Source organism: Phaethon aethereus, assembly GCF_964289735.1.
Source record: "Phaethon aethereus genome assembly, chromosome: 12".
NCBI classification, from domain to species: Eukaryota; Metazoa; Chordata; class Aves; order Phaethontiformes; family Phaethontidae; genus Phaethon; species Phaethon aethereus.
In genome coordinates, this window is record NC_138588.1 from 3,269,170 (window position 1) to 3,292,493 (window position 23,324).

General features: G+C 49.0%; 1 protein-coding gene across 1 annotated transcript in view; it reads left to right on the forward strand.

The window, feature by feature from the left end:
* The window catches only part of IGDCC3 (immunoglobulin superfamily DCC subclass member 3), a gene marked incomplete at its 3' end in the record, with an annotated part of 107,935 nt that overhangs the window by 53,655 nt on the left and 30,956 nt on the right, over window positions 1–23,324 (forward strand). The window contains exons 3-5 of the mRNA XM_082005024.1: window positions 7,822–7,966; window positions 10,685–10,815; window positions 16,329–16,466. Of these exons, the coding sequence (XP_081861150.1) occupies window positions 7,822–7,966; window positions 10,685–10,815; window positions 16,329–16,466 (414 nt within the window). The remainder of the gene's footprint in view (window positions 1–7,821; window positions 7,967–10,684; window positions 10,816–16,328; window positions 16,467–23,324) is intronic.

Below are 23,324 nucleotides of genomic sequence, written 5' to 3' on the forward strand. Positions count from 1 at the left end.
AAGAGCAAACGCGTGCTTCAGAGGAAAGCCCGGGAGACGGCGGGGTCCCGACGAAGCCGCTGCCCGGAGCAGGGTGAACTGTGGATGCAACAGGGAGGGAGCGTCTTCTTGCGATGCCGGAGGGGAGCCCTGCTTTGGGGTGGGGGAGCCTCCTGTGACGCCAGGCTTTCCCCCCACTCGAGAAGTCACCCTGCCGAAACGCAGGAGCCCTTCGTGGTGACTGGTGCCACTGGGCAGGTGTGACAGCGGCCAGTGTAGCTCGGCCGGCGTCGCCCCTGGTACCGGAGCGCCGTAACGATGACAGATAACCTCCTCCTGCACTGCGGAGCTGCTGGCCCCATATGCAGTCCGTCCGAGCAAATTAAGAGTTGTTTATGACATTTAATACTCCCCCTTCCCTCCAGCAGCAGGGCGGCAGGACCACAGGTTTGCCTTCACAAATGGTCGCCTCAGGATACACTGAACACTGTCATAAGCCAGAGAGCAATTTCGTCTTGAAAAATTACTGCAATAGCACTCCCTGATAAAGGTCTCTCCCAGCGATGCCTCCCTCTTCGCCAGAAACTTCTTCTCGCCCTGAAACCAATTTGAGAGCGCCAAAGGGGCTGTTTATTAGTCGGTTCCCTTGCAAAACAAGAGGGTGCTGGAAGATGAATAACCGCCTCGGGCTGTCTGCTGTGCTGCTCTGCCTAGCAGGTAACGTGACGGGATGCTGCGGTGTGCTCTGAAGGTGGAGGGAAGTGAGAAATTCGGTCCATGGGGTTGCCAGGATGCGTCTTTTGAAGTGATTTATAGGGAGCAGCGTTGTCTCACGGGTAGAGTGTGCCATTGGTACTCAAGGGATGATGTTGGATTTGGGCTGTCGCTTTGTGTCCCCTGTGCATGTCTCTGTAAAATGCCCGATAGATTTATAGGAAAGATTTGAGGATGCTCAGGCAGCCCTGGTTGCTCGTTGGGCTTCAGAGAGGGTGCTTGGGCTGATACACCAGGACTCGCTGCTTCTTATTTCCAGCCTGGGATGGTTTCTGGCTGCAGCTGCGTTGCAGGAGGTCTTAGGTCTGAGCAGGCAGCGTTCGGGCAGTGCCGCTGCACGGCGAAAGGCCAGCTGCTTTCGGGGGGTTCCTCTGGCACAGGCAGCTCCCCTGGCACTCTTCGTCCTCCCACGTCGAGACGGTGAGGGCGGTGGGCTATCAGGTGTTGGAGATGCTCCCAGGCGTGCTGGACCGGTGCGGTGGGAGTGCGGTTTCTCTCCAGAGGGATAGCACTTTGTGAGCTTTATAGAAATTGCGAGATACTTCATTAGAAAACAGCCCTTGCGGTGTATGGCCGCTGTTTATTCCCATGCATGGGGCAAAGACTGCGTTTATCCAGACAAATCTTTCCCACTCATGGGAGAGTACCTCTGCATCAACAACTGATGGTGGTGTAGTTATTTTTCCAATAAGTGAGCTATAATCAATACCATAAATCTACTAAATGTTCTTTAGGACTGGGAAGCTGGCTTGGAGGCACGCGTGATTGTGCCGGAGAGGCTGGGGCGTGCTGGCGGTGGGGAGCGCGTTCACGGGAGCCTCAGGAAGAGGAGTGGAGCTGCAGCACGAGTACTGGAAGGGTTTCCAGGTGCCACACTGAAGTCCCTGCAGGGACCTTTGCAGGGACAACGCATCCTCCTCCTCCCAGCCCTGGTCATTCTCTCATGCGGGGCGGGCAGAGCAACCGGGGACCCTGAGCGCGTTCCCTCCAACCCCCAGTCTGCGTGCAGCAGAGGCGTGTTCCTTACTTTCGCAGGATATTTATCATCCCTATGCAGAACTAGCCTCTGTAGGGCTCTGCTTTTTTCCACTCGCTTCTCAAAGCACCAAAACAAACGGTAAGTCATGGGTCGGTAGAGTCCGTTGGTGCTGCTCCTTGTGGTGCAGCGCAGAGGTGACCTGAGCTGGATTTGGCTCGCAGTCGTTATGCAAAAAATTGAGAAGCCGTAGTCCCAGATCAGGCAGCAGTTTGCTTCCTGGTGGACTTGAGTCATGAAGCGGTAGATTGGTTTTTCTCTGCTCTTGTAAAATACCTGTTGCGTGTTCCCTCCCGTGGGCAGCTGCTGTGTCCCACTGCGAGGCATTAGCTCGGTTGTCTCCCTTTCATCCCCATCCCAGGGGCTTAGGGCTGGAGAAAAAAACCCAGGCCAGGTGGAGACTTTGTTCCTCAACCAGAGAAGTCCGTCTGATGGGGTGTCTTCTTAATCGTGTTTGAATTATTTCACTCAGCTTTGGTTCAGTGTGATAACAAGGAAGACATGAGGATGGAAAACGCAGAGAGGGCAAAGAGCCTAGACCATCCTCCACCTCACTCTGAAAAGTCATGTCAGCTCCAGGGGCAGAAAACAACAGCCAAAGCAAAGAGGAATAAGCATTTGTTTGCAGATGTTGCAAATAAAAAGCGTGCAGGACTGACGTTTCCCTCTACGTCTGCCCAGCACAGGGCGAGACGGGGCTTCCTCCCTCTCGCCTCTCACCATGTGTTCTGGTTCCTCTTAAACGAGCTACACTCCTCCAAAATGTCTGCTGTGCTTCAAACCCTCCTTGGTCTTGCAGCCCATTTTCTTTTGAGATCTGAGGCCGAGCACCGCCGACAGAGATTTGGGATTTTCACCCCCGTGATTAGTGGGCAGGGGCAGAGGGGGTTTTCCTCCGTGCTGGGAGAGGCACGGCTGGTCTTTAACATTTCCCTCCTTTTCCAAAGCTGGGAGAAAGGCGATTTTTCTTCCCTTTGGATGTGAGTGAAGGCCCCTGCTCCTGCTACTCCTGGAGAATTAAATAGATAAATGGGCGGGCTGTGGTTCACGCTTCACTATGCACAAAGCAACTTGCATTCAAAATTGGGCTCATGGCAGTTCAGCAACAACCTCGCACAATAGCATCATTAGACACGCAGGGCCGGCTCGCAGGCGCAGAGGCTGCTCTGCAGCTGGAGTAGCCACCAGGCTGTTACGACGTGGGCTGTTTTTATTTTTATAAAAATGCATCTTTTAAAAAAAAAAAAGTTGAGAAAGAAGATGCGGTGTCTTTTCGGGAAAGCATCCCTGTTTGAAAGCAGGGGGAAGAGAGGAGAGGTGAGGATGGGACTTGGGGTGTCCGTATGCCCCTCGTCTTTTGTGCCAGCTCTTTCTTGCAGGGAAATCCTCCATTTCCAGAGCCTGCAGGAGAGCAAATACAAGACCTGCGTTTGCTAAACTTTCACCTGATGTCCTCCTTGAAAATGTTCCCTGGCAGGTTGCTAACTTAATGGTGAAGGTCTCCTAAGCCAGGAGGGAATGGAAGAGGACGTAATCCCTCTCCTTGCTTTGGGGCAGGGAAGGCGTTTGGGAAGGAGTTGTGGTGCCAAGGATGATGGGTGCTCAATACATCTCACAGATGCCAAGTTCTACTGGAGCTGTTAGCCTGATTAGAGAGTGGTTTAGGTCTGGGTTTAATTGGCACAGTGGTCGTTGTGTTTTAAAAACGACTCTGACTTCTGGTGACCCGAGAGGAAATTCAATTTTATTAGTAAGTTGGAAAATACAGTAAGAAAATCAGCAACTGTCACCAGCATCAGGATCGGGCCACTCTTGAAAGGGGTCAGTTCTGCCCATGGCTTGTTCTCTCACACTGGGCAAACCATTTGCCTCCCAGACTACACCTTCATCAGTTGTAATGGAGCGAACGTATCTTGCCCTCCTTGGCAGGGGCAAGGTTTGGGCACCCAGATACTGGAGGCACATCCCCGTTAAACTCTTGTTCCTTGGATTGTGTCAACTTTGAGGTATATTAACCACGTGCGTGCATTGGAGGAGGTCTGAGTTTAACAGATTGGTGGCAAAAGTCTGGAAAAAGGGTCTTCCCTTGTGCGCTATCATTTGTGGACTGCCTGGCATCAGGGGCGGTGAGGATGCTCAGCTCCTCCGCAGCATCCCCATGTGTCAGAGCCAACCTGGGTATCTGTTTCCCCATAAGTAATTTAAAAGCAAAAAGCAATGTGATTGCAGAACTAGCTGGGCTTGGCTCCTAACACCAGGCTTGGCACTGAACCTTTCAAGTCTTCTTCCTCCCCTTGTGCCTGCAATTGATGATAACGTTTGCATTTTAATGATTCTAACAGGCCTGGGATTTGCTTTGACATAACAAGTTAATGTTTTATTTTTCTATATCAAATCTAGGTCAATCTCCAGCTTAGCCCTAATGCCGTACTGAGCAAAAAAGGATTGGCCACTAATGGTTTCAATTTAGTTTTTCACGGAGTAAAGAAAATTTCATTCGATACCTATTTTCATTTTTATTCTGTTGGCCTTTCCACAGGGCCTGCTAGGATGGAGAGCGTGTTTGTGCTTTGATTAGGGGAGATCCAGCAAATTTGTTTGCCAGAACAAATCCTCTGTGAATATGGATGAGGCTAAGAGCTGCTGCTCACTCGCACTGTGTCTGTGGGACATGTCTTCAGGGACTGCGTCCTGGTGAGGGTTAGGTGGTGGGCAATCCCAAGCATGGGGTTCTCTTTAGGGAAGAACCTCACCTGTGATCCAACCTTATCCTAATTGAGGTCCTCCACGACACAATATGGGGAAGAAGAGATGAAGAGTAGCTCCTCTCCCTCATGAGTCAGTGTGGCTGTAGACAACTCAGCCTGAATCTAGCCTTGGCCAACGTCTTTGGGAGAAGGTCCACCCATGCCTGCAGCGTGGGAGGGCTGCCAGGACCGTTCCCAATCTGCTGTGAGCCCATTTTGTTTTGTCTGTCCTTGCCCTGTGCCAGTGTGTGTGTACCATGGCCAAAATCCAGGTGCGGTGATAGCAGAAGCTCTGAGACACCATGGCTTGGAGCATAAGTATGGAGCAATGAGCGTGTGGGTGACTGAGGTTGATTTTATGGCTTGATGACTACCCTACACCCCGCGTATGTGTGGACGGTACCGTGCTACACATGGAGATGATGGAGGGAATTTTGATGGAAACAGGGTGACACTCACCGTGTCCGATGGCAGTCCCTCCGTTGGCACATGTAGGCTGCATTGCTGGATGACAGAGACCACGGGCAGATGGATTAGAAGGTGCCTCCCCTCTTAGGAGCTCATGGGTGAATACTGTGATTGCATGTATTTATTTTCAAAATTATGGTGGCCATTAGCATAGAAATGAGATGCAGCTCCCTGGCTGCTGGCCAACCTCACCCGGGCTGATGTGCAGCTCTTCTCCGTGGCAGCTGATAACGGAGGTCCTGGTGTTTGCTTTGGAAAGACAAGTGACGAATAGGAGCAAGCACTCTGCTGTATGAGTTTGTTACAGTCGGTTGGGATGTATATAAAAATCTCATGTGGGCTGGCAGAGATTTAGTCCCCCTGAGCTATGCCTGGTAAAGCAGTTGTGCTCCTATCCCTCTCCTCTCCTTACACCCAGTGATTTATTTCCAGGCTGAAAACAGCATCCCAGGTAATCACTCGCGTTCGAGTTTTGTTGCTGTTTTACAGGAGATGCTACAAAAGCTTTTGTCTCCGCAACTGTAAATAAACTCGTAAACCTGTGTTAAAAATAGCATTTTGTAGCTTGGTGCATGAATTTTTAATGCATCTTCTACAAACCAGCTGGTCTTGGCAAGGGTCACAGTGTTTCCTAGGCATTTAACATAAAACTGTGCTTCAAAGCCACATTATAGGGTCGTTGAAGAGTAATATTTTACTTAACATCCTCATAACTGAATTATTTATAACTTCCCATGTTTTATTCATGATAAATATTAATACTAGTGTCTTTAAGAGTAGAGGTTATTGCTGCAGTTTTACCTATAAGAGGTGATATTATTGAAATAAAGGAACGGCAATGAATTCTTTAGCCAGCAGAGCGAAGTCTGTGCCGGGGCTGCCTCATTCACACCTCCCTCTTCTTATCAACCCTGTCAGCCACCGAAAAACCTCAGCACTGAGAGTCTGTACATTTGAAAGGAATTTTCCTGCAGGCATCTGAATTTGCTTTTTTCTTTCCTTTTCTTTCCCTTATTAACAAGCTTTGTGTTATTCTCATTAATTCGTGGATTCATTTCTTGGTGAGAGTCCATAAGCTTTGGTTGCAAGATGTTCGCCCTGGTCTAGACCTCCAAACGGTGGCCTTGAAATATTCTGCAGGCTCCGTCGAGCTCTCCTGACGCGGGCACCGCTGCTGCCCCCATTTTTTGAAGCATCCCTTGCCACCCTGGAAGGGGAATCACCTGGTGCAGGCTCATTCCCACGTGGCTCAGTGCTCTGTGCCATGAGCAGTCTCATTTCAGGGCTAAATCTGTGGGAATTGGGTAAATTGCCATGCCACCACTGGGCTCCATGCCTCACGAGAGAGGATATTTGCATTAGCTTTCATCTTGGGAAAGGCAAATAGAATTTTGCGTGATCTTTTGCCTTGTGCTGGCGTGTTCCCATCCGGCTGGAGCATCGCACAGCCCCTTCCCGGTCCTGCACCCATCGGCGCACCCCGGTGCGGGGCTGGCTGCCCATCCCACCCTCACGGCTGCAAAACCTTCCCAACCCTACAGCCGTGCGGGGCCGGGGCTTTGCTCCGTCTCACTCCATCAGCTTAACAAATCTGCAGTCAGCGGGTTGAGAGCGGCGGTTGCGGGAGCAGTGCGGGTTAATGCAACACATATTTAATGTATGATTGCTAATGGCCATCTCCCATCTGCCTGAGCCCAACTGGAGTTTGCAGATGAATGATTAAGCTGCCCTGACACATACGCAGCTTGTTCCTTAGCAGAGGTACATTCATTACGCTTGACACATGTAAAAGGGGACGAGGCTTTCTCGCTGGGGAGAGGGGTGTTACTGGGCTGGGGTGGCAGAGCAGGGGATCTCTCGGAGTTTATTTTGTATGATAAAGTGAGAGATCTTCCCGCGGATGCAGCACTATAAATGAATCATGAGCTAAATAACCACTGGGATGTTTATTAGCCTCGAATATGTTTATTGCAGAGTCAACAGGCAGCACCTTCCAATTAATTAATAGTAATAATTACTGTATTATTTATGTAGCTCTAACAGCATGCCAGAGTCTTTCCACACACTGGTTACAGCTGTGGCTGTGCTGAAACGGGCTGGTCTGTATTCATCCTGCATGGGCACGCTGACGTTCGTCGTTCGCTGTCGGGTGGTCCCAACCCCAAAAGCCTCAGTTGCCTGGGCTGCTGACCTCTCAGCAGCTGCTCTTTCTGTCAGCTGAAGCCTGTTGCTCCACAGCGCGGGGATGTGACCATTCCTTCTGCGGTGCTGGAAGGCAGAGTATGCAACGAGCTGGAGCACGTGCCCTAACAAAGGTGGAGATCAAGGGCTGTGAGCTTTACTTGGGTATCTGGGAGCTCTTTCAGTGAAGGTATTTAAACAAAATGAGTTTAGTAGTCAAGCCATGCACGTCAGAAGGATATTTACAGCAGATAAGACATTGGCAGCAACAGAAAGGATAGACATCTCAAAGCCAGCTGAAGCTGTTGAGATCTACCTCCAATAAGTGCCAGTGCAGTGTCTATGCATCTCGCTGCCCCCATAGACCTTGCTGGGGAGCATATGGGTCATGGAGCACCATCTTCTGCCCTGGTTGAGTCAATCAGTTCAGTGTGCAGAGGCAGACGTAGAGCAAGAACTTGCCACTAGTCTTGTTTCTCCATACAGGAGGTTTAGGCTGCAAACCAGCCTTCTGTTCTTGCATTGCAACCCCATTTGCTGTCTCTGGGAAATCAGGGTGTTTGTAGGTCATGTGAAGTTGTTGGCGGTGGATCTTTTTTCATATATGAATTTTTTGTCTCTCTTTGTGTCTTCCAGCGATGTCCGACTTCCACATCCACCCTCAGAACGCAGTGGTGGAGGAAGGTGGTGTGGCCAGATTCCAGTGCCAGATCCATGGCTTGCCTGAGCCAGTCATCCTCTGGCAAAAGAACCGCATGCCAGTCAACACAGACAACGAAAGGTAGGACCTGTCCAAGCCACATACTGCTGCCCTTTCTCCAGGTGGACAAAGGTGGCTAGGCTTGCTCTTGCTCTCACAGCTTTGCTGGGACACAACTGATCAGGGCTGAGGGTCTTCGCCAGCGTCTCTGCCATGGAAGACTCTTTCAGTCAGTGTTGTGGGTTGTCTGGGCTCCTTCTAGCCAAACACTGTGTGGAAACACTGCATCTCTAAAGAGCGCTAGATAAACCCCATTAGCTCATTTTGGAGGGGGCAAGGGCTTGCATTGACCTTCCATGATCAGCCCTCCTCTAGGTTGACTTTCCAGCATGAAGAGCCCACCCAGCAGTCCTAGAAGAGCTGGGCTAGCTTTGGCTACCATCATCCCTGCACGGCTCCATTTTGTGAACTCTTTCCAAGCCAGAGCCGTGACTTAGGGTCTTGCATGTTGGTCCTGAACTCGTGCAAGCGCTGAATTACACCGAGGCTGCTAGATTTTTCTTCCCAAGTGGTCTCCCTTGTGTGTGGTGGCAGGAAAGCTCTGCAGTGAGCATCCTGCAGTGCCCTGGGCTGTTGTTTCCCATGCAATCCTCCTAAAGAGAAACCCCAGCTGCCCCCCTTCTCCAGCCTAGACCTGGGACGGCACGTCCTCGCTTCCTGTGTTTGACAGGCTGCTCCCTTCACGTCGGAAACATCCCTCATCACGATTTGATCCTCCGAGCGGCGGTGGGGCCCGGCAGAGGACAGGTGGCAGGAAACGCGTGCTCCGTGCCGGCAGCCTCCGGCGGTCCCAGCTGTGGCTCGGGAGCCGCACAGCCGATGGTGGGAGACAATCGCTTGCAGCACACCTCGATCGCGAATTGACGTCCGTGCGTTGGGAATAGGCGAAACCAGGAAGCTGTAAATATTTCCCTGAAAGCTCCTATTCTTAAAAATGTCAGTTCTGCAGCAGAACATGGTTGGTGCTTTGGAGGCAGGAGAAAACACAAGGGCTGGAACAATGCCTGACCTTTTCAGCGTTGCGGTGAACTTACAGTAGAAGGACCCAAGAGGCCCAACACTGCCATGGAAAACTGCAACTGTCAGGTTTTGTTTTTCTTTGTGTTTTTCATCTGAGCTTTTTTTAGCCCAGCACAGGGTTGATTTGTTAAATGTGATCTCCTCTGAAGGCTCCTTACTCACACAAGTGCTAAACTGTGGATGTGGTAGAGCAGGGCAGCTGGTCCGAGATAGTATCAGCAGAAGCAAGGGGTGCAGAACTGGGCCAGATACCTTGTGTGCATCCCAATGAGATGTTGCAGGACAGGTGAAGTTTCCTTGAACTCTCATGCATTTCTGTCCCTTTCCAGCTGAGCCCAGGGTCATGGGTGTGGAGATGGTCAGAGATGTGGCAGGGATTTGAGTGTGACCAAGACTTCTTTTCTCCAAGACCAAGGAGCTCCAAGGCTGAGGAGCTCCAAGACTGAGGAGCCAAGACTTTTCTCCAACCCAAAGAGCTCCAAGCTGCTTCTCCTCCCAGGCAAGGAGCTTGCCCAACCCTGGAGGACATAGGCTAGGAGCAGTTTCCCAATGTTCAGTGTCCTGGTTTTGAACAGATTTGGCTTTTTGTAGCAGTAAAGTTTCTGGGGAAGGTTTTTATTGTCAGCTCAGTAGATTAATCTCTGACACCAACGGGCCTGGGTGATGAGGGTTGCTTCACTAACTGAATTGGATTTCTGCATTAATCACGCTTGGTGCATTTCTGTGTATAACGTGTATATAAATTTGTATGCTGAGTCTTGCACTTGGAGGCTTTGAAGGCAGAATAATAGCTTTGGAATTGAATCTTCTAATGCTGTGGGCAGATTGTTAACAAAAATGAAGGCTTCTTGTGGTATAATTCATCCAAAACAATGGGCATTTTAAAGTCCCAGCGAGATTGCAATCAACTTCGGGATGTGTAAAACTGATTGCTGTCATGCTGCCACCGACACTGAGCCGTGCGCTTGGAACCCAGTGCAGGGAGCAGGTTATAGGCACTTAACCATATGCTGATGTGGAAAAAGATATTCTTCATCTTCCAGGCGGAAATGGATTATTAACTCATCACAGTGTAATGACTTACTACCAGCCAATTTAAACACACACTTGCCGAGCAACCTGTAATCTATGTATACATATATGTGTGTATGCATGCATGATTTAAATGTACCTATGTTTTAAATACGTAAAATATGTATTGATATTTATGTATGCTCGTTCAATACCTATTTTAAACACGCCTTTCCACGCATTTGAGGTTCTAATATTACGTGGATATGACTCCTGGAGCTGGGGGCACACACTTCCCCTGATGCTTGTCCATGGTTGCTGTGCTTCAGCTGATGCGCGATAACCCCCACATCAGCTGTGTTCACCTGCAAATGCACTGCCAGAGCTTTTCCACAGGTTAAATAGGAAGCATCTACTTAGTAGCCTTCCAGCAAAAGTCATCCTTTCTCATGGATGCGTCAGAAGATAAAGAAAGGGAACATGCCTCCCCTGTAAAAGAAGACCAGAGGCTCAAGTATCCAAAAAAATAAAGGACTGATGCCGTGAAGAGCACGGGCTCAGCCCATGGGGCTGCGTCACCCGGGTGGTATGGGTGCCTCCGCACCGGGATGCGGGGAGCCAGCCTGCCCCGCCTGCCTGGGTGTGCAGCCTGCTTTCGCGTCACGTCCTGCTTTGCAAGTTTTTGTTTCTGCTTTTCTCTTCCCGCAGGTACACGCTGCTTCCTAAGGGGGTCCTCCAGATTACGGGACTGAGAGCAGAAGACAGTGGGATTTTTCACTGCGTTGCCACCAATATTGCTAATGTGAAGTTCAGCCGGGAGGCCAGACTCACCGTGTCAGGTTAGTACCTGGAAATGCCGTCCTGACTGTCTTTCTGTCTTCTTCCCACTGCTGTTCTCCACCAGGACAGTTTAAGAGAGCTTCAGGCGCACAGCACTGGGGAGCGTTCCTCTGTCCAGCCATAACACCCTCCTTGCTCTGGATTGTTATTAGTTCCTGCCAGATCAGTCCATTTGATAGCAGATAAATCTGTCTCTTCGCCTGTGTGTTAGTGCCAGTTTCTGGGTAGAGGGAGGACTGTGAGAAAATGAGTTACAGCAGCTTTACATTAAATAAATTCTTTTGGAAATGTGGAAGATTCATCATTTCCTTATGAGACCTGCCCACTCTGGAAGTAATTGCAGCACACAGGGTGATCAATTATTTATCTAATGGGGGAATTATGTCCTGTAGGCTGTTAGCATTACGTTGCGACCGAAGTGGGCTAACCTTTCTTTGCAAGATGAGAAGGAGAAGCTCTGAGCACCTCGACCTGAATTTTGACTTGGTTCTCCATCCACATTTGAAGTCACTGGCTGAAACAGGTTTTCACCTCTGAAAGTTCCAGCTAAAGAAATGACCGTGTCTTATCTTTTCTCTCCAAAAAAAGGGCCAAAATCACATACTCGCTGTTTGGTTTCATGCTGCTGGAGGTAGGACGTTTTGAAGCTGTAAGGGCAAACCAAAGCATCCCACACCCACGCTTTGCATGTGCACAAGTATGGCCTGTCTGTGAAAGCACACGAAATGGCATGTGATGACCTTGGGCACAGTGAAGGAAGGATCAGGGTGCAAATACGCTACCTCGTTTCCGTAGCTGTGCTGCCCTCCTGACCTGCCCATTGACCGTCTTCTGTTAGCTGTCCAGGTGGCACCCAGGCTGATCCCTTGGAGCCCCTTCGAACAGTAACTCATCAGCCAATTTCTAAACCTAATGTTAGATTGTCACCGTCTAGTTAGGCTTTCTTCGTTTGCCAGTCTTTAACTGAAAACACTTTTAGATTCAGAAGTCTCTTTTGATGTTTCAGTAGCTGCTGCTAGTATGAAGTGGGAAGTATTAAGTCAAATCGTGCAAGCCAGCCCGATCAAGCAGCCAACGGTGAACGACACCTTTGTGCCCTCTTCTTAGAAATGTCTTTGATATGCTCATCCTCCTTGTATGAAAACAGGACAGCCTGCTTCTCCTGGACTTCTGGGCATTTGTGGGTTACCTTCAGAGAAGATAAGAGTGCCAAAGAAGTAGTCACCTGCAAATTGTGGCTATGTCCTCCTGGCAGGGTGGCCTCTGAAATACAGGACTCCGTGCAGGTCAGAACCCCCTGGAGATGCTGGCTACCCACTGTGGTCCCCTGTGACAGCAGTGGTGATGCATCTGTGGCTCTCTGGTGGGGGCCATCCCAGATTCCCTGTGGAAATGGAGATTGCAACTTTGGAGATAAGAGGCAAGGGAAACTGCACAGGGCTGGTTGGGTGTGTGTTTCTCTTTGAGCTTTTTTAATATGCAGCAAAGCGTCTTTGGATCATGATCTTTGGATCACCGTCGCTCCGTGAGCAGTGATCCTCCTGTCCATCAGACACACATACTTGCTGGTACCCAGTGGCCGGAGGCTTGCCAGCGTACACTCGTATCTCACAGCCTGCCTTCACCCTCCGAAACGGCTGCCTGGCCAGTGGTTCTGGAGACTTAACGCCTGTACAGAGCGTCAGATTAGCCTCTGCTGACTGTAAAAAGGCAGCACGTGTGAGATGGGGTGAAGCAGAGGAAAGAGCGATGCTGTGTACATCAACTCTGATGGGGAAAGAAAGCAGGTTAACTGGTTCTGAAAGACCTGGGAGCTTTGGATGCCTGTTAGTTATCTGTTTTCTTGATCTATGTGAATGGTAGCCACGTGGAGGGAAAAAAAGAACAGTAAATTATCAACGTGGTGAAGTTCTTTGTGTCAGTTTACTGGTCTGAGTTACTATTTCTCGCAGGGCAGAAAGTGCTAGCTGTTCTCATCTGACCATCTCTCATTTCAGACAGATATTTTCCAGGTTTACTGTCTGTGAAACATTTGTGGGTTTTCTCTTCCTTAAAGCGGTCGGATGATGAATATGGACATGGTGTGAAAGTGTTTGTTGAAGGGCTTGGACTGCGCTTCAGTGACTGCATGTCAACAGAGCCGCCGTAACGGGACATTTGCATGCTCCCAGCCCACGGAAAACCCCTTGCAGTGGGTTATACCTCAGTGAAAAAGGTTTGTGCTCTGGAGTCTTTGCTAAGAGCACACAAATATCTTAGGCCAGGACGGCAGGTATGTGCTAGCATGTTACCCCTAGGCTTTGGCACAGCGGCAGAGGCTACGGTGTGCCGCAGAGGTAGCACGGGGAGGTTGCTTCACTGGTGTGGGTGTTGTGTCAGTAACGAGCTAACGTGCGTGCTGTTGTGCACGTGTCGTTGGGCATGATGGAGTAAAAGCAGTAATCTTGGAAGACTTTCCATCACCTCCCTCGTGTAACGGGGTAAAGGGACCGGTGCTCTCTGCTCTTTGTCGCAGCAGAAGGGCTCCCTCTCCTCTGAACGGGGCAGCAGCTTCAGCCACTGCTTCACCCACAGAGAAGCACCGTGTCTGCCTCGCCGGGGTTTCCAAGCCAGGCCTGGCTGGGGAGGGCAGAGGGAGAGGATGGAGATGGGCTCTGGGAGCCGCTACCCTGCGAGGCACTGCCACAGCCCGGCTGGAGAGGAGGAGGAGGGTGGCTGCCTGCAGGGGATGAAGGAGCCTGCCCGCAGCACTTTCCTTCCTCTCTGCAGCAGCGGTGCGGGGCTGCCAGCAGCAGGCGGCATGGATATGTCTTCCAGCCCTCCTGATTGATTATTTTCAAGTGCCTGCTTAGCGGAGGTGCTCCCGAGGGGCTGCCTGCCTCGCTGCACTGGCACCTTTTCAGCGCGAGCTGCGGCTCTCTCTGCTGCTGTCCTTTTGATCAAGATCTAACAGCCTGCGCCGGTGACGCGCCTGTCACTCCTTGCGGTGCCGGGGACCTCCCCGTCATCGCGCTGACGGAGTCCCTGGGGACCACATGCATCATTAGGGCCTTTTTCCCTTTTGGAACAAATCCCCCCCGCGTCGCCCTCAACCCTCTTGTGCTCCAGCAGCACTCGCCTACCACGAGTCCCTCATTTTGTCACTCGTTCCTTCCTGACCCTGCGTCAAAGAGCTTTTCTGGCTGGAGAAGGAGACCTCCTCCCCAATGGTTGGGCACGGTCAACCCCTTTGCACGGTGCTGGCATCTGTCCGCCGTGTCCCTGCTGGGTCACCGTCCCTGCTGGCGCTGGCACTGCCGTGGGCCTTGGGCTCGGCATCGAGGAGGCAGCAAAGCCGTAAGGGACCAGTATGTGGCCTTTGCAGGAGAAGGTGAGCAGCGGTGGAAATGCCACTTCCAGAGCTGGGCAGGGTTTGGCCGAACTCAGGGAGCTGAGCACACACCCAGAAACCTGAATGCATATTTATGACTCGCAATGCAAATCAGAGAGTGTGATTTTCTTTTTTAATTTTTATTGTCAAAATAGAGTGTTTTATAAATTCTGCTTTGGTTTCAGCTTCCGTTTACTGATATTCTTGGGTGACCTTGGACAAATCATCTCATTTCTCTGTGTTTTGAAATATTGAAATCACTATATAATACGATGATAATATCGTATTATTCTAAGCATGAACGTTTAGCATTGTGATTTAGAACAATAAATCTACATGGGTTTTAAAGGCACGCCGAGGTACTGAGCGGGAAGGTATTGTTTTTCAGATCTCTTGGGGTTAACCAGCCGGTCATATGAATTTATTGTGCATTCTGGTTCTCATCAAAAAATCTGCATTTTATGGCTTGCAGTGAAATGCATTTAGTGAGAAAGTCAGCTCTTAAGTCACACTGACACGGTGATTTTTCTTGGATTTTGCCCATTTAGACACAACCTCTGAGTTGCTTTATCGCTCCTCGTTTAGCCCCTGCAGGAACGATTAACAAACAAGCGGCTCTGATCTGTGCTTGCCCTTGGACCGCTGCAAAATCCCCCTGCTAACGCCCTGACTTCAGCCCCTGAGCTGTCAAAGGCTGTGAAACGGTAAAAAGTGCAGGAGGAAAAGACATTTTTCCTTGGAAGAAAGCCCTTGCAGATAGTTTTTGGTGGGTCACTTCTCTTTAACAGGCTTTTTGGCCATTGGAAAGTCCGTGTACGGGCGTCAGCGTGGGATGGTCCCTACAGCAAAGCCCGACCCGGGGCAGAGCTCAGCTCCCCAGCCCTCCCAGTGCCCCTCTACTGTGCTGGGGCAGACGACCAGCCCAAGTATTTCTCTCTGCAGGTGTACAGAGCATTTTTGCCAGCAGCAGTTGTCAGATTGTTTAAATTCCTTAAATGCTGCTTGACCTCAGCATTTCTAGAGTATGACCCAGCTCTCATTGGAAAAAAGGAGAGATTATCAGTATTCCTGTTTACTGATGGAGAACTGAGACTATCTCCTTTTTTTGCTCTTCTCCTGCACCCAACGAACGGGAGAGAAGGCTGAAGGGACCTTTGGCCCAGGGATAAGGCTCTTTCTGGGGAGGTGCGGGTTCAGCTGCAGTATACCTGACACAGGATGACGGTTTTGTCCCACGGTCTCCTCTTGTCTGGTGAAATGTGGTTTCTTTTGCTTGTCCTGCGCCTGTCTGGTTTCCAGAGTCCCTGTGCCAGGGCTTTATTTTTTTATGGGTTTGTGCATCATCTTGTACGATGGGTTTCGTTCTCGGTTGCTGCCACTTGGTGCTACTGTAGCATGAATAAACGATGAGTGATTGCATCAAGAGCAATGGTTGTATCGTGATTATATCGGAGCAATGGGATGCATCCTGTCCCTGCGCCCAGATGCATCGGAGTGGGCCAGGACAGGGGTGCTGTACAAGGCAGGGAAATGACCACCCGCTGGGCTGCAGTCATCAGAGGAGTTTCCTTGAGTTTCCCCTCAAAAAGATCCTCAGCAGGAGTCGGGGGCTGGCACCTCCATCGTGCTCGGTGTCCCACTACAGGGCTTTTGGAGCCGATGACACCAGCAGCAGGAGAGGCTGCTCGCAGAGAGGCAGATTTAGGCATTGTGGATGACTTTATGGCTTGAGATGCTGGAAGATAAAGCAACTCCTTCATTTATTTGCATTCCTGTCTGCACGAACTGTCCTGCAGCTTGTGTCCTCCCTGTATACCATGTTTTTCCCGCACGGCTGCTCCCTGCAGTTCACAGCGTGGTTCCCTTTTTGTGCTGCCCGTGTCTGGGTGTTAACAGGGCTGCTTGTGGCTGGCTCGGTTGGCTGAGGGGTTTTCCCCAGGAATATCAGTGCATACTTAAAACACGTTCAGACGATGTAACTGTCACACAAATATTGTGCTCTTTTTGTTTCATGTACATCCCAAGTGTATTGAAGATTACACCAGCCGCATCATGTGTAGTTAGGGGATGCATGAGGTCCTCAGTGTTTCCATTGACCAAGAGTGAATCAGCTGCCTTTTAACGATGATGCTGTCCTTGCAGGCTCCCACTCCACCGTTTACAAGGACCCCATGATTCTCGTCGGTCCAGAGAACCTCACGCTGACGGTGCACCAGACGGCTGTGCTGGAGTGCGTCGCAACAGGCAACCCCCGACCCATCGTCTCCTGGAGCCGCCTAGGTAAGCCCCAGGGATGGCCAGGATCTCCTTCTCCTCCTCTCCATTGCTGTTGTGTGGGAAATAGGTAGGTGCCACTGACTATTTTATGCAACAAGAGATTCACCCTTTCGCTTCCCACTGAAGTTAATTGTAGGCTTGAGGCGCTTTTTATCCTCAAGTCTACACTTTGATTTTTCTCTCTGCCAAGATCCTGTTTTCACCTGCTAGAGAAGTGGGTTGGTTAAACCTGTAGATTTTTCATGAAAGGTGATAATTTTATCTTTTCTCGAGTGACAGCATCTTCTTCAGGTGCATCACAAACATCACCACTGTTGGCCTAGAGAAGCAAAATCATACACAAACACATCTTTCATGTAAAACAGACTTGAAAGAAACTTGCTGCCTGTTCAGGGAGTTTTAAAAAAATTTTGAGGGGAAGAGAGTGTTTCAAGTAGCATTTCTGAAGCTCTGAAAATACAAATGCTTGCTGCTGGGGTCCGTGATGTAATTCTTAATCAGCATGGAAACCAGAGCCAGCGTCCTGTGGCGTCGTACAAGCAAAGAAGGGCGAAGTGCCATGTTTCTCCCAGTCTGGAAGCAAGGGTTATTTTAGGCCCTAACTTTATGATAGTAGCTTGGAAACTATTTTGCTCAGAGCGACACTTCCATTGCCCTACAGAAATCTGTGCTGAGCAAAGAGCTGATGGCTTTTGTTTCATCCTCTGGAGCTTGTAACTCCGCCTGTGCACACTGTGGGGTTGGGTTCAGTTAGTATTTCCCAAGCCCTTGTGGTCTGCAAGGTCATGTCATTCTGGGATGCTAATCTCCCCAAGTCCCCCCAGGTGGCTGTGAAGCACAAACAGGGATAATCCTGTCTCGTGCTGCTGTGCTGGGTGTGGGACTTCATCCCCGTGGCTCTCCGAGGGTCAGGATCCAGCTCATGGCAAGGGCCACTTTCCACTCCGGAGCCGTCTGCCGGGGGACAAGGACACGTATCCAGCATCAATCGCACAATTTTTCCATGTTTGTCCTCCTGCTTGCATCCTCTGGTGGCTTGTAAAATCAGTTTGTGTCTGCCACTAACTGTTTTTTTTTCTCCTCGAGAGCCATAACCATCAGATTGATGCTGTTTTAAAAATTCCCCAGATACGCTGTATCACTGTTTTGGTTCTCTTGGACACAAGGCAGCTCTGTGTTAGCGTTCAACTATAATAAACTACTTTATAATTGCCTTAATTATAAGTGCTTATTACCTTCTTCAAAACACTTGTCTCTGTAGAGCAGTGCAATAATGAAGATATAATAGCTTTGTGCAGTGTTTTTCTGGATGGTCTGAGCTCAGCATTGCCTTCCACCAAAAATAAACACCCTCTCCACACTGCTCTGCAGCACAGCAGCAGAATTAGAGCTACCGAACGGGAAAGAGATCCCGTTATTTCCCCTCCCCTTCAGCAGGAATGTCTCCTGCCCAAAGCATCACTAGATGTTGTTTAGCACTACGCCGATCTCGACAGCGATGTGGCGTACAGGCTCTCGGGTGGGTTGGTGGGTTTGTCATCTCTCTGTGGCCGTTTCAGAACCACTTCCATGTCTCCATGCCTCTGCGATCAGGAGGAGGGAGAGGGGTTTACTCTGGACGAGGAGGTCCTGCGAGCGTCTGTCGTCTGTGCATGTGGCTTCTGAACTTCCTGAAGTTCCTCCTACAGAGCTGGTTTAGCTTAAATAACTAGTTAATTTACTCAACTTAGAAAAAAAAGAAAACACTTTTAATCCATTTCCAGAAAGAAAAAAAATCCATGGCCACAAATTCTTAGAGAGATGCAGCTGATTTAGCAATAGGCCTGACTTAATTTAAACAAAAAAAGTCAGTTATATGTGAACATCTTTCTTGCTTGATCAAAATAAAGAAGAGTCGTGTTATTGCCATTATGCCAGGTCTTTGCACAAGGTGTGCTGCCATTTCGGAGCGTCTCTCTGAAACCCTTTGCTCACAGTTTTGATGTTGCGGCATTTCTTCTATCAGAAAGGAGCAAAAGAACAATTTTGCTTTTACAGCTTTCTGGTGCAGGGGAAAGCAAGCCATGAACAACATTTGCACTTTTTGCTTTGGCTTTGCTAAAACCCGTCTGGTTTTCAGTGGGAAAAGCAGTTATATTTTGCTTGAAGGAAATCATTCAAATTCTGGGCCAGTTTTTGAGTGTGGCACAGTCAATTTTGAATTTAATTTCCTTGGGAATATGTTGTAGCCCCTGACCACAAACAGAATTCCTGTGTCTTGCCGTGCATGAAATGTCAACATTCATTAGAGAGCAGGCTCTGAGAGAAATGTAAAATCATTAAGGGTTTGTTCAGGGAAGATAGGGCTTTTCCTTTCAGAGCTACGCACTTCAGGCTTGGACCTGTATACGTGCACAAATTAATATCCTGGGCACTTACTGCAAAGCCTTTTGAATGAATGACGATTTTAATGTATCCTTACCCTTTAACTGACAGGCCACTGAGCTGGCCTCCATAAAAGGTACCAAGGCAGAATAATAAACTATTTAGAGAGATAGAGAAAAGTGAGGCGAGAGAGAAAAGACAGTGATTATCTGATAGTGTTATACAGAAGTCGTCAGAAAGGGTCGCACAATGGGAAGGAAATTACTAAAGAGGGAGCCATTCAAGAAGTAAACTATACAACAATTGTAGGAGCCAATTAATTGGTAACTTATTGGACACAGAAGCTTGCAATAGATGGCTGACTGGTTGACAGGAGCACCGTTCCCGTAAGTGTTTAGAAATAATAGAGTAAATTTCACCACTTCACATACTGAATAGTCAACTGTTGCAATGTACTCTAAATATGCTAATCCACGGTGCCCGGTGTCCGCCGGAGCAGGAGACCCATGCGTCTACAAAGCGGAAGGCTACTATGGCACAATACAAAGAATTCACAAAAGACCTAAATGATCAACATTAGAAAGTTGTTACTTTCTTTCTACTTGCTACTTATAAAAGAAAGGCGTTCGTGTTGTTGCATATTCATATCGCCTGGCACGTTTTAACAGGTCTCCGTAATTGGTGCCGGTGTGCCAATCACTCGGGTAGCAGGCGGAGAATGGGCTCCAGAAAGCATCATGTACACCTTGGGAAAATAAATAGTGCGGCTCCCAAACCGCAGGCGTCTTTCATCCCGACTTCACCCCGGTGGGGAACCTGGAAGCCTCTGCTTGTGCATAGCAGGGGCATCTGTCGGGAGCATCTCCCGTTTGGAGAACAGTCTCCTTTATTAATCGCTCGCCTGGCTGCTCTTCACAGCCAGCTGAACCTCTGCCCTCATCAGTCGGGGATCAGCTGAGAGAATCTGTCAGACATTCCCACCCAGACTGGCTTGTTTTTAGCTCTCAAATTTTCTGCTTTTGACTTCATAAAAAGAAGTAGAAGGTCATGCTAAATGAACAGCACTTTCAAGCCCGTGTAGGTCCTGGGAGCTTTGGGAACTGAGCAACAGTGTTAGCTTTGGCAGTCTTTTGGATCTCCTCCATGGACGGGTGACTTGCTGATGGAAAGCGATGCCAGGGAGGTGGGTTTTCAGGGTTCGGATCCCTTGATCCAAGCCCACTCTTCAGGTCTCTGCATAAGTAAACAGGGTTAAAATAGATATCAGCCTTTGCAAAGCAGGTGTGAGATATCAGTCCCTCTGCACAGCACTTCTGCAAAGTGCTGAGCTTTCGGGATGCAAGGCATCTCTTCTGTAAATACCCTGTATTATTTATACCCATTGTCAGTGTTAATAAGTTGACTTGATATCAGCCGAAGAGCTTCTAACCGATCACAGGATGGCTCAGGTTGAATGAGGCACAGTAGAGTAAGAGGGAGGATGGAGCAGGCTGGGAAAGCAGAGATATTTCTCTAGAAGCCCTTTTTAGCGCTCTTTGGAAGGCAGGAATTGAGCAAAGGCCATATGGGATGGTCTGGCACGGTGATCTTTGCTGGCTGTTAGAGGTGGCCGCACTCTGCATCAAACGGCAGATCCCCTGAGGCTTCTGCTCGTGGAGAGCTTTGTTCCTCGGGGAAGTGAAAGGTGCTTGGTTGACAGGAGATGTTTCTTCAGACCAGCACACCTCTAATTAATAGTTGGAGCTAGAGAGGCAACTGGGGACATATCAATGCTGGTATTTGGACTGTGTGGAGTACCTGCTGCAGGCTCAGTCTTTGCATGCTTAAATTATGTAGCATGTTATAAATAATACAGTAAAACTACTGACATTCAAGTCACATTTCTGTGGTATTTCTTAAGGCAACTATGTGATGAAGCATCCAGGTATGGCCATTTTGCATCTTTCACTGGTCCCAGCCCTCCCTCCAGAGAGAGATTTGATTTTTACACCTATTGTAAATACGGACTTCCAAAAGGTCTAATTTAAAAGATGAAATCAAGTTCAATTTGAATTTAATTCAGACCTCTTTAGACTTCAGTTCAAATGGTGTTGGAAAGGAATGGTTCCTTCTTATTGCTCATTAAATGTGGGACAGGTCGTGTTTTACTGTCCTTTTTATGACTGAGCCATTTACTGCTGCAGTGGCTTGGCCAGCTATGTGATCATTTAATCATTTAATGACATTGTTTTTCTCTCTCTGAAAGACCTGAGCATTTTTCTTTGCAATGCAAATAGTGGAGTGGTCTGGCATTGCCTGTCTAATGAAGCACAGAAACCTTTAAGTTTAAAAATTTCCTGAAAAACAATATATAAAGGGCATGGCAGGAGAGATGTTTGTGAAGTGCTTTTTAGATTTCAGTCCATGTTTTGCTGGTGTTTCCTAGCAGGGTGCTGCTGTTAATCTGAAATGGGATCCCTCGCTTCTGCGGTCCAGGCTTGCGAGCTGATGAACGTGCGCTGCTCTCACTAGCACTGCCAGAGACCCTTGCTCTCCGACCCACCATGTGCCTTTCCATGGGGATCCAAGCACTTGCTGGCAGCAGATTGCGAAGTGGCATTTCTAGGTTGATGGTTAATTTGTCCCTCTCCTTGAGCGCTGCTTTGCCTTCATGTTTTCCCAATCTCTTCCAGAACCTGTTGGTTATGAATGGCCCAAACCCTCCTAATACTTTTTATGATGCAAAGCATGATATGACATCTAAAGCACACAAATGCAAGATAGCTTTGAACTAGACCTGTGTGCCTGTTAGCGTTGAAGCATGAAACCTGCCCAAGGTCAGGCATGAGCCAAGTCTTAGTCAGGGGCCATGCTGTTGTACAGCAGAGGTTATGTAGGAAATCCTTGGGGATAATGGGATGTCTCGGGGTGACTGCAGCAGCCCCATGGCAACTTGTGTTTCCCTCTGGGTTTTCCATGAAGGTTTTCTGTTGCCGGCTTACACCAGATGCAGCCACTGAAGTGGTTGGGTGCCATGAGCTTTTGTAACCAGCATAAGTCTGAGATCCTTCAGTGCTAAAGGGCCCTGGAAACTGTTCTGCCCATTGGGTGATGATAAATTTTGAAGCAGGTTGGAGGGCTGTTGCCTAGCATCACTTGGGAGGTGCCTAAGAGGAATGGAAACCAGCTAGAGCATCTCAGGTCTTTCCCCATGACCCATGGCTTCCTACAGAGCAGTTCTGGGTTTATTTGGCTTCTTCCATTCCCTTAGCAAGATTACAGCACAGACCAACAGAACTTCCAGGAGGCATTTTTCAGATGAATTTTTCCTTTTACTAGCCACAACTTCGAACCACATGACACAGGCTCTTCTGCTGTTGCAGAGCACACATGTATGGAGGGTTCATGAGATGGTCAGGTGGGGAGATCACCAAGGCTGGTTCCTGCTTCTTCCATTTCTGTAGGTTCTTTAAACTCCTCCATGAGCAAAGGCAGGAGAGGAACTGGATTTCTGTTTCCCACCTGATGAAAGTGTGCTCCCTTTAACTGCTCCTCCAGTAAAACTACTCCCCTGCCTTGCCCTTCTGCTCAGACACCCTGACATGTGCTAGGACTGAATTAGAGCTTCCTTTATCAGACAGTGTCTGAAAACACAAACCAATGAAACAATAAAAAGCAATAGCCTGATACTAATGAAACACATTGTAATTAGAACTGGCTGGGAATTTCCCAGTGAAAACAGGCGTTGTTGGAAAAAGGTGAATTTCCTGATACTGAGCTATTTCATGTTAGGTGCTTCAGTTTTAAAGACCTTGTGCTGGAGCCCAGGCATGGTTTTTTGGAAACATCGCTGCTCAGACCCAGTACTCAGGATGGAGGCAGCCCTTTCCAGTTGCGCCTCCAAGCCAGAGAAGCTGAGCAGGTCTAACCACCAGCTCAGATGTTGGCTCCTTGACCCTGAGCTATTGTGTGTTCAAGAGCTAAGGAATCAAAAATCCAGTGTTTGTATAGCTTCCGAAGCCACAAAAAATCCATCAAGGGTTAGCAGGCAAAAAGGCCTAACTTCTGGCTCAGGAAATCCCCAAGTCATAAATTGTGGGTGGCTGGGAGAGTGCATCAGGGAAGTACTGCTGTAGGTTGGCTAGTCTTCTCCTTCCCAGAGCGTCTCTGTTTGGAGCAGGCTGTTGAGCTGGTTGGATCCCTGGTCAGTTTAATGTAAGAAGCTGATATGATTTAACTTGGGTTAACCGTTCTGTTGAAAAGCGTTCTGGGAACTTCGTCTTGATCTGAACATGACGCCGAATGCTTTCACATTTCCTGTGACGGTACCTTGGTTTTTCAAGCAGCACGAAGTGTTGTTTTGGGCAAATGCCTGAGGATCCTCGTTTTCTCCAGAAGGCAGTTCTGCTAAGAGCATCAGCTAAAACCCTATGACTTTACTTGGCAAATCCCAGTAAGAGAGCATGGCACCACTCTGTAAGTACTTAGATTGGACCTTGCCATGGACTGTGCCCTGGA